The 10813-nt window shown below is 42.1% G+C and overlaps 1 protein-coding gene across 2 annotated transcripts; it reads left to right on the top strand.

The window, feature by feature from the left end:
* The first annotated feature begins 876 nt into the window (after window positions 1-876).
* Window positions 877-9975, top strand: LOC129089211 (protein phosphatase 1 regulatory subunit 14A-like). 2 transcript variants are annotated; one of them, XM_054596605.1, is made up of 4 exons: window positions 877-1314; window positions 5887-5967; window positions 7966-7998; window positions 9589-9975. In XM_054596605.1, the coding sequence occupies exons 1-4, from the start codon at window positions 1138-1140 to the stop codon at window positions 9724-9726; spliced, it is 429 nt and encodes a 142-aa protein (XP_054452580.1). In that variant the 5' UTR covers window positions 877-1137; the 3' UTR covers window positions 9727-9975. The 2 variants fall into 2 exon arrangements, with proteins under 2 accessions (XP_054452580.1, XP_054452587.1); XM_054596612.1 differs by lacking the exon at window positions 7966-7998.
* The last annotated feature ends 838 nt before the right edge of the window (window positions 9976-10813 follow it).

Below are 10813 nucleotides of genomic sequence, written 5' to 3'. Positions count from 1 at the left end.
ATTCGTATTAGTCTGTTGCAATTATTGTTTTCGTATTAGTCTGTTGCAATTATTGCCTCTGCACTATACTTTTGCTCTGGTTTATGCTTTAAGATGCTTGTTTAAGAAAGGAGATGCACTGATGACTTCTGGTGACTAGTAGTTCTCTTGAATACCTATGTTGAATACACTTCCTGTAAGTCGCTTTGGATGAAAGCGTCTGCTAAATGACTGTAATGTAATGTAATGTAACAAAAACGTAAAGAAAAAGTACCAAACAAGCACACATAAAATAAATGTTGTTCTGTTGCGTCTCTGTCTGAATGTCATAAATCCCCACAGCCCCTGAACGCAGCACCAGCATCCTGGAGCCGCCCTGCTTCTTCTAGTCTGCACGCAGCTTCGATGCTCCACCGGCCCAATACAGGACTCTATTGTTTCTATTGTTTCTATTGTTTCTATTGTTTCCTATTGTTCTCTATTGTTTCTATTGTTTCTATTGTTTCCTATTGTTCTCTATTGTTTCTATTGTTTCCTATTGTTTCCTATTGTTCTCTATTGTTTTCTATTGTTTTCTATTTCCACAGCTTCACCAGGGTTCATTAATTTATTATCATTTTATAAAAACAGAGATAAGAAACGAGACAATTTAGGACTTTAGTATTATTATTGTTGTTATTGTTATTAATAGTAGTAATAGTAGTAGTAATAGTAATAGTAGTATTAATAGTAGTAGTAGTAGTAGTAGTAGTAGTAATAGTAATAGTAGTAGTAATAGTAGTATTAATAATAGTAGTAGTAGTAGTAATAGTAGTAGTAATAGTAGTATTAATAATAGTAGTAGTAGTAGTAATAGTAATAGTAATAGTAGTATTAATAATAGTAGTAGTAGTAGTAATAGTAATAGTAGTAGTAATAGTAGTATTAATAATAGTAGTAGTAGTAATAGTAATAGTAGTAGTAATAGTAGTATTAATAATAGTAGTAGTAGTAGTAATAGTGGTATTTCTTACTTCAATTCTTACAGATTTCTTTCCACTTATTTCATTTTTGTCTCTCTTTTATTAAAACCGGTGAATATTTTACCATCTGAATATTTGATCCGGTTCTGGGGATTTGTTTGGGTGGTCTGTCTGGGTTCAGGTCTGATTGGTCCTGATGGCGGCTAACCGGGTGGGGCGGCGGTTGAACAGGATGTGTAGTAACCAGTCACCGAGCCGGGCTGGCGGGCGGCAGACCCGGGTCACCGTGAAGTACAACCGCAAAGAGCTGCAGAGGAGGCTGGATGTGGAGAAGTGGATCGACTGTGGACTGGACCAGCTGTACAGGGGCCGGGTGAGTGCAGTACTACTGCAAACAGTACTACAATGCTACTGCAAACACATCTACAATACTACTGCAAACAGTACTACTGCAAACAGTACTACAATGCTACTGCAAACACATCTACAATACTACTGCAAACAGTACTACTGCAAACAGTACTACAATGCTACTGCAAACACATCTACAATACTACTGCAAACACATCTACAATACTACTGCAAACACATCTACAATACTACTGCAAACACATCTACAAGTACTACTGCAAACAGTACTACAATACTACTGCAAACAGTACTGCAAACACATACAATACTGCAAACAGTACTGCAAACAGTACTACAATACTACTGCAAACAGTACTGCAAACAGTACTACAATACTACTGCAAACAGTACTGCAAACAGTACTACAATACTACTACAAACAGTACTACAATACTACTGTAAACACATCTACAATACTACTGTAAACACATCTACAATACTACTGCAAACACATCTACAATACTACTGCAGACAAATCTATCTCTCAGCTCTTTAGCTCTAAAAAATATGACACTCAACTCTTTCTCTCTAAACTGATGACACTCAACTCTATATCTCTAAACGTATGACACTCAGCTCTTTATCTTTGAAACTTGTGACACTCAACTCTTTATCTCTGAACTGATGACACTCAGCTCTGTATCTCTAAACGTATGACACTCAGCTGTTATCGCTAAACTTATGACACTCAACTATATATCTCTAAATGTATGACACTCAGCTCTTTATCTCTACACAGATGACACTCAGCTCTTTATCTCTGAACTGATGACACTCAGCTCTAATAATAATAATAATAATAATAATCAATCCTTTATTAGTCCCACAATGGGGAAATTATTTCTCTGCATTTAACCATCCCGGAGGAGCAGTGGGCTGCAATGAAGCGCCCGGGGAGCAACTTGGGGTTAGGTGTCTTGCTCAAGGACACCTCGGCATGTTGCCGGTAGAGGGGTTTGAACCACCAACCTTGTGGTTACGGGACAAGCGCTCTACCTCATGTGCCACAGCCGCCCCTGAATATCTCTGAATTGATGACACTCAGCTCTTTATCTCTGAACTGATGACACTCAGCTCTTTATCTCTGAACTGATGACACTCAGCTCTTTATCTCTAAACGTATGACACTCAGCTCTATATCTCTAAACGTATGACACTCAGCTCTTTATTTCTGAACTGATGACACTCAGCTCTTTATCTCTAAACTGATGACACTCAGCTTTTTATCTCTGAACTTATGACACTCAGCTCTATATCTCTAAACGTATGACACTCAGCTCTATATCTCTAAACGTATGACACTCAGCTCTATATCTCTAAACGTATGACACTCAGCTCTATATCTCTAAACGTATGACACTCAGCTCTATATCTCTAAACGTATGACACTCAGCTCTTCATCACTGCACTGATGACACTCAGCTCTTTATCTCCGCACTGATGATACTCAGCTGTTATAGCTAAACTTACTCAGCTCTTTATCTCCACACTGATGACACTCAGCTCTTTATCTCTGAACTGATGACACTCAGCTATTTATCTCTAAACGTATGATACTCAGCTCTTTTCTTGAAACTTATGACACTCAGCTCTTTATCTCTACACTGATGACACTCAGCTCTTTTTCTCTGAACTAATGACACTCAGCTTTTATCCCTAAACTTATGGCACTGAGCTTTTATCTCTACACTTTACGATCGTCTCTCTTTGAGAGATTAGGAACTTCAGGAATTAGTTTTCAGTTTAGAATCTTTATTTTGCACACGTAAATGGCTATATGCAAGGATATAAGAAATAGGGATATTGAAGGAAATTGCTGCATTTTGATTTGATTGTTAAACATATTTAAGTACAGTCAATACAGTTAAAAGGTTATTCCTCTTCTATAATGAAATATTGATTAATGTGAAGTCATTAAAAATTAAGGTCAATGGTTTTTGTGATGCTCCCTGTTGTTCCTGTTTTATTTTGATTTTACTGTTTTGTTACTGTTACAGTGTCAATGTTTCCATCTGAGTTACATTGTTTCCTTCTGAGTGTCAATGTTTCCTTCTGAGTGTCAATGTTTCTTTCTGAGGGTCAATTCAATTCAATTCAGTTTATTTTGTATTGCCGAAAATCATAAATGACAAATTTGCCTCAGAGGGCTTTACAGTCTGTACACATGCGACATCCTCTGTCCTTAGACCCTCACCTCCTCTGTCCTTAGACCCTCACATCCTCTGTCCTTACACCCTCACATCCTCTGTCCTTAGACCCTCACATCCTCTGTCCTTACACCCTCACATCCTCTGTCCTTAGACCCTCACATCCTCTGTCCTTAGACCCTCACATCCTCTGTCCTTACATCACATCCTCTGTCCTTACACCCTCACATCCTCTGTCCTTAACCCTCACATCCTCTGTCCTTATTTTGACCCTCACATTCTGTCCTTACACCCTCACATCCTCTGTCCTTACACCCTCACCTCCTCTGTCCTTAGACCCTCACATCCTCTGTCCTTACACCCTCACATCCTCTGTCCTTAGACCCTCACGTCCTCTGTCCTTAGACCCTCACATCCTCTGTCCTTACACCCTCACATCCTCTGTCCTTACACCCTCACATCCTCTGTCCTTAGACCCTCACATCCTCTGTCCTTAGACCCTCACATCCTCTGTCCTTACACCCTCACATCCTCTGTCCTTAGACCCTCACATCCTCTGTCCTTACACCCTCACATCCTCTGTCCTTAGACCCTCACATCCTCTGTCCTTACACCCTCACATCCTCTGTCCTTAGACCCTCACATCCTCTGTCCTTACACCCTCACATCCTCTGTCCTTAGACCCTCACATCCTCTGTCCTTACACCCTCACATCCTCTGTCCTTAGACCCTCACATCCTCTGTCCTTACACCCTCACATCCTCTGTCCTTACACCCTCACATCCTCTGTCCTTACACCCTCACATCCTCTGTCCTTACACCCTCACATCCTCTGTCCTTACACCCTCACATCCTCTGTCCTTACACCCTCACATCCTCTGTCCTTAGACCCTCACATCCTCTGTCCTTACACCCTCACATCGGCACAGGAAAAACCCCCCTAAAAAACCCCTTCAACAGGGAGAAAAAAGGAAGAAACCTCTGGGAGAGCGACAGAGGAGGGATCCTTTTCCCAGGATGAACAGAAGTTAATAGATGTCATGTGTACAGAATGAACAGCATAACAGAGATACAACACATTCAATGTTTCCTTCTGAGTGTCAATGTTTCCTTCTGAGTGACATTTTTTCCATGTTTGAAGTGTTTTGATGGTTTAGGTTTTGGAGCTGTGTGGTTAAGACATCTGCTGGTAAACAGACTGTATGAAGAGTTTTGAAAAAGGGGCTTGGGTTTGACTGATGCTTTCTAGCAATAAATAAAAAACTAATGTCCAGGAGGAGGAAAGAGTTGACTGCCTTAGATCCTCTGTGAAATGGGATAACTCGATCCCCATAATCAACAAAAAAGTTTGGGCCTTTCAGAAAGGGGATGCTGCAACAGAGGGAATTCTCACCTTTTCTGTATCTTTGTGGTACGGTGACTCCAAATCATCAGCTGCAACTTCACCCCCATCTCTGACAAAATACAACTGAATAGTTCTCCCCTCAGGAAAAAATATCCAGAGTCTTTCAAAACTAAGACAGTCTGTTTCCTCAGCAGCACTTACTGAAGAACCATCCAGTTTAAAAAATGGTTCCCCAATTCTGCACCAAAATTCCTTCAACTAAGTAATGTGCTACAAAAGTATTGAATAGATAATCAGATCTGCCCCTTTGGTTCATTTCCTGTAGAGACCCCATCTGGAGATAGCACACACACACACACACACACACACACACACACACACACACACACACACACACACACACACACACACACACACACACACACACACACACACACACACACACACACACACACGCACACACACGCACGCACGCACACGTTAATTAAAAGAGAGACTGTCAGACAGACTCATCATCACGTCAGTAAAGAGGTCAGAGGTCAGATCACCATGACAACAGAGAGGGTGAAGTGAGTTTAACCCAGAGAAGCAGAAGAAGAATCATCAGATCAGAAAAACATTCAAGTAGAAATACAAAGAATTTATTGCTTCTGTTTTTTCTGATTTAAGATTAAATACATTTTAATGATTATTCCAACTGCAGCAGAAAAGAGATGACAGTTTTTATAACACCATTAAACAAATATATAAAAATATATAAATAGATGGAGAGGGTAGAGGTGAGGAAGCAGCTGTCAGACCTATTGATTGATGAGGACTTATATGTGTGTGTGTGAGGGGGGGGGCAGCACAACCTCACATCCATACTAATATATTTTACATCATGTTACTTTTATGTTGTACATACTTGTGATACGCTGTTTCCTACAGTTTCATTAGTACGAGATACCTCTAAAGGGTTTCTCTAGTTGTTTGTTTAACACACCAAAAGATATTCCATCATAACGGTAACATTATAGAAATGATGTAAACGTCTCTTCAGGAGGAGGACATGCCAGAGGAGGTGAACATCGACCAACTGCTGGACTTAAAGACGGATGAGGAGAGAAGCCAGAGACTGCAGGTAAATATATTTGTCTATCTCTGCGTCTGTCTCTCTGTCCTCATGGTGTCTCATGTGTCCGTCTGTCTGTCCTCATGGTGTCCCATGTGTCTGTCCTCATGGTGTCCCATGGGTCTGTCTGTCCTCATGGTGTCCCATGTGTCTGTCTGTCTGTCCTCATGGTGTCTCATGTGTCTGTCCTCATGGTGTCCCATGGGTCTGTCTGTCCTCATGGTGTCCCATGTGTCTGTCTGTCTGTCCTCATGGTGTCTCATGTGTCTGTCTTCATGGTGTCCCATGGGTCTGTCTGTCCTCATGGTGTCCCATGTGTCTGTCTGTCTGTCCTCATGGTGTCTCATGTGTCTGTCCTCATGGTGTCTCATGTGTCTGTCCTCATGGTGTCCCATGGGTCTGTCTGTCCTCATGGTGTCTCATGTGTCCGTCTGTCTGTCCTCATGGTGTCTCATGTGTCTTTCTCTCTGTCCTCATGGTGTCTCATGTGTCTCTCTGTCCTCATGGTGTCTCATGTGTCCGTCTGTCTGTCCTCATGGTGTCCCATCTGTCTGTCTGTCCTCATGGTGTCTGTCCTCATGGTGTCCCATGGGTCTGTCTGTCCTCATGGTGTCTCATGTGTCCGTCTGTCTGTCCTCATGGTGTCTCATGGTGTCATGTGTCTCTCTGTCCTCATGGTGTCTCATGTGTCCTCTGTCTGTCCTCATGGTGTCTCATGTGTCTCTCTGTCCTCATGGTGTCTCATGTGTCCGTCTGTCTGTCCTCATGGTGTCTCATGTGTCTGTCTGTCTGTCCTCATGGTGTCTCATGTGTCTTTCTCTCTGTCCTCATGGTGTCTCATGTGTCCGTCTGTCTGTCCTCATGGTGTCTCATGTGTCTTTCTCTCTGTCCTCATGGTGTCTCATGTGTCCATCTGTCTGTCCTCATGGTGTCTCATGTGTCCGTCTGTCTGTCCTCATGGTGTCCCATGGGTCTGTCTGTCCTCATGGTGTCTCATGTGTCTCTCTGTCCTCATGGTGTCTCATGTGTCCGTCTGTCTGTCCTCATGGTGTCCCATGGGTCTGTCTGTCCTCATGGTGTCTCATGTGTCTCTCTGTCCTCATGGTGTCCCATGGGTCTGTCTGTCCTCATGGTGTCTCATGTGTCCGTCAGTCTGTCCTCATGGTGTCTCATGTGTCCGTCAGTCTGTCCTCATGGTGTCTCATGTGTCCGTCAGTCTGTCCTCATGGTGTCTCATGTGTCTGTCTGTCTGTCCTCATGGTGTCTCATGTGTCTCTCTCTGTCCTCATGGTGTCTCATGTGTCTTTCTCTCTGTCCTCATGGTGTCTCATGTGTCCGTCTGTCTGTCCTCATGGTGTCTCATGTGTCTTTCTCTCTGTCCTCATGGTGTCTCATGTGTCCATCTGTCTGTCCTCATGGTGTCTCATGTGTCTTTCTCTCTGTCCTCATGGTGTCTCATGTGTCCATCTGTCTGTCCTCATGGTGTCTCATGTGTCCGTCTGTCTGTCCTCATGGTGTCCCATGGGTCTGTCTGTCCTCATGGTGTCTCATGTGTCTCTCTGTCCTCATGGTGTCTCATGTGTCCGTCTGTCTGTCCTCATGGTGTCCCATGGGTCTGTCTGTCCTCATGGTGTCTCATGTGTCTCTCTGTCCTCATGGTGTCCCATGGGTCTGTCTGTCCTCATGGTGTCCTCATGGTGTCTCATGTGTCTCTCTGTCCTCATGGTGTCCCATGGGTCTGTCTGTCCTCATGGTGTCTCATGTGTCCGTCAGTCTGTCCTCATGGTGTCTCATGTGTCCGTCAGTCTGTCCTCATGGTGTCTCATGTGTCTGTCTGTCTGTCCTCATGGTGTCTCATGTGTCTCTCTCTGTCCTCATGGTGTCTCATGTGTCTGTCTGTCTGTCCTTGTGGTGTCTCATGTGTCTGTCTGTCTGTCCTCATGGTGTCTCATGTGTCTGTCTGTCTGTCCTTGTGGTGTCTCATGTGTCTTTCTCTCTGTCTTTCAGGAACTCTTTCACACCTGTAACAACAGTACAGAGGTGAGAACCAGAGAGAAGCAGCTTTGAATGAACTTTATAGAAATCACAAATGTAGACAGAGAATTAACTGAGTGAATACGATGTGAAGCAGACTGTCTTCTCCTCTTGACAGTAAAACAGATCTGAAGTCAGTTTTAGAGTTGACTTCATAAATGTCTAATCAGCCAATTATGAACAGAATAAAAAGTGAAACAAAACACAAAGAGGAAAATCAGTAATATATGAATGAATATTATTAAATAGGCTGAGCGGTGGAGGTTCAGTATGTGGACTACCAAGAGGGAGACGCCGTCAGGGTTTTTGTTCAGTAGCCATCTTGTTTTTTTGTTTAGTAGCCATTTTTTTTGTTCCATTGCTGTCTTGTTTTTTGTCTGTTGCTGTCTTGTTTTTTCTTCCGTTGCTGTCTTGTTTTTTGTTCCGTTGCTGTCTTGTTTTTTGTTCCATTGCTGTCTTGTTTTTTGTCTGTTGCTGTCTTGTTTTTTCTTCCGTTGCTGTCTTGTTTTTTGTTCCGTTGCTGTCTTGTTTTTTGTTCCATTGCTGTCTTGTTTTTTGTTCCATTGCTGTCTTGTTTTTTTGTCCGTTGCTGTCTTGTTTTTTTTGTCTGTTGCTGTCTTGTTTTTTTGTCCGTTGCTGTCTTGTTTTTTGTTCCGTTGCTGTCTTGTTTTTTGTTCCATTGCTGTCTTGTTTTTTTGTCCGTTGCTGTCTTGTTTTTTGTTCCATTGCTGTCTTGTTTTTTGTTCCATTGCTGTCTTGTTTTTGTTCCATTGCTGTCTTGTTTTTTTGTCCGTTGCTGTCTTGTTTTTTGTTCCATTGCTGTCTTGTTTTTTGTTCCGTTGCTGTCTTGTTTTTTGTTCCGTTGCTGTCTTGTTTTTTTGTCCGTTGCTGTCTTGTTTTTTGTTCCATTGCTGTCTTGTTTTTTGTTCCATTGCTGTCTTGTTTTTTGTTCCATTGCTGTCTTGTTTTTTTGTCCGTTGCTTTCTTGTTTTTTGTTCCGTTGCTGTCTTGTTTTTTGTTCCATTGCTGTCTTGTTTTTTGTTCCATTGCTGTCTTGTTTTTTTGTCCGTTGCCGTCTTGTTTTTTGTTCCATTGCTGTCTTGTTTTTTTGTCTTGTCTTTTTTTGTTCCATTGCTGTCTTGTTTTTTGTTCCATTGCTGTCTTGTTTTTTGTTCCATTGCTGTCTTGTTTTTTGTTCCGTTGCTGTCTTGTTTTTTGTTCCATTGCTGTCTTGTTTTTTTGTCTGTTGCTGTCTTGTTTTTTTGTCTGTTGCTGTCTTGTTTTTTTGTCTGTTGCTGTCTTGTTTTTTTGTCTGTTGCTGTCTTGTTTTTTTGTTTTTGTCTGTTTTTTTGCTGTCTTCTTTTTTTTGTCCGTTGCTGTCTTGCCTCTTTTCGATGCAGGTGATGTCTCTTGTTGCCTGAAAACAGGCAGATTCTTCTGAGTGTGTTCATGTTCCCCAGAGGCTGGACACAGTTATAGTAAACCAGTCCCCGTCACCGTTATGAACCCAGGCAGGAAGCCGTTTGGGCCTGGGATCACTAGTCCAGCCTGCAGGAGGCGCTAACTCCTCCTCCTCTGTGCGTCTCCTCCCGTCAGGTCTTCATCTGTGAGCTGCTGGTAAAGCTTCATGGTCTCCAGAAGCAGGAGGATCTGCACAACGACGGCATCGACCTCCCTCAGCTCCACATCTACCCCACCCGCCCTGGATCAGCTGACAGGGAGGTGCTGCACTGAGAAAACAAGTGCACTCTGACCTCCAAACCAGTAACACCTCTGCACACTGCGACTCACTCCCGACAACCTGGAGGCACAGGACACGAAAAACAAACTCACCTAAACTGTCCCGGTTCCCTCCAATTAGATGTCATGAAAAGACTTTTGAGTTTCTGACATTCACGTCTCTTTTCTGTTGGTGATAAAAAAACACAAATGTTTTAACATGTCGTGTTCCACTGTTTCACAAATGCTCTGTTTTTACATCAAACTCCATTAAATTATTATTTTATTATATTCTCCTCTTTCAGCTGACCGAGCTGTTCTCGTGGTTTCTGCCTGTTCTCAGTGAAAACAGCTGATGTCAGATCAGTGTGATCACACTGATCACTATATGACTATGTGTCACAATATGACTATGTGTCACTATATGACTATGTGTCACAATATGACTATGTGTCACTATATGACTGTGTCACTACTGTGTCACAATATGACTGTGTCACTAATATGTGTCACTACTATGTGTCACTATATGACTATGTGTCACTACTATGTGTCACTATATGACTATGTGTCACTATGTGACTGTGTCACTACTGTGTCACAATATGACTGTGTCACTACTATGTGTCACTATATGACTGTGTCACTAATATGTGTCACTACTATGTGTCACTATATATGACTATGTGTCACTATACTATATTGTCACTATATGTGTCACTATGTGTCACTACTATATGTGTCACTGTGTCACTATACTGTGTCACTATATGACTATGTGTCACTATGACTATATGACTGTGTCACTATATGACTGTGTCACTACTATGTGTCACTATATGACTGTGTCACTACTATGTGTCACTATGACTGTGATGTGTCACTATATGACTGTGTCACTATATGTCACTACTATGTGTCACTATATACTATGTGTCACTATATGTCACTACATTCACTATATGACTATGTGTCACTATATGACTATGTGTCATTACTATGTGTCACTACTATGTGTCACTATATGACTATGTGTCACTATGTGACTGTGTCACTACTGTGTCACAATATGACTGTGTCATTACTATGTGTCACTATATGA

Source organism: Anoplopoma fimbria, chromosome 1 (assembly GCF_027596085.1).
Source record: "Anoplopoma fimbria isolate UVic2021 breed Golden Eagle Sablefish chromosome 1, Afim_UVic_2022, whole genome shotgun sequence".
In the NCBI taxonomy this organism is placed as follows: Eukaryota; Metazoa; Chordata; class Actinopteri; order Perciformes; family Anoplopomatidae; genus Anoplopoma; species Anoplopoma fimbria.
The sequence above is the reverse complement of the archived record's forward strand: the minus strand, read 5'-3'. Positions and strand labels throughout refer to the sequence as shown.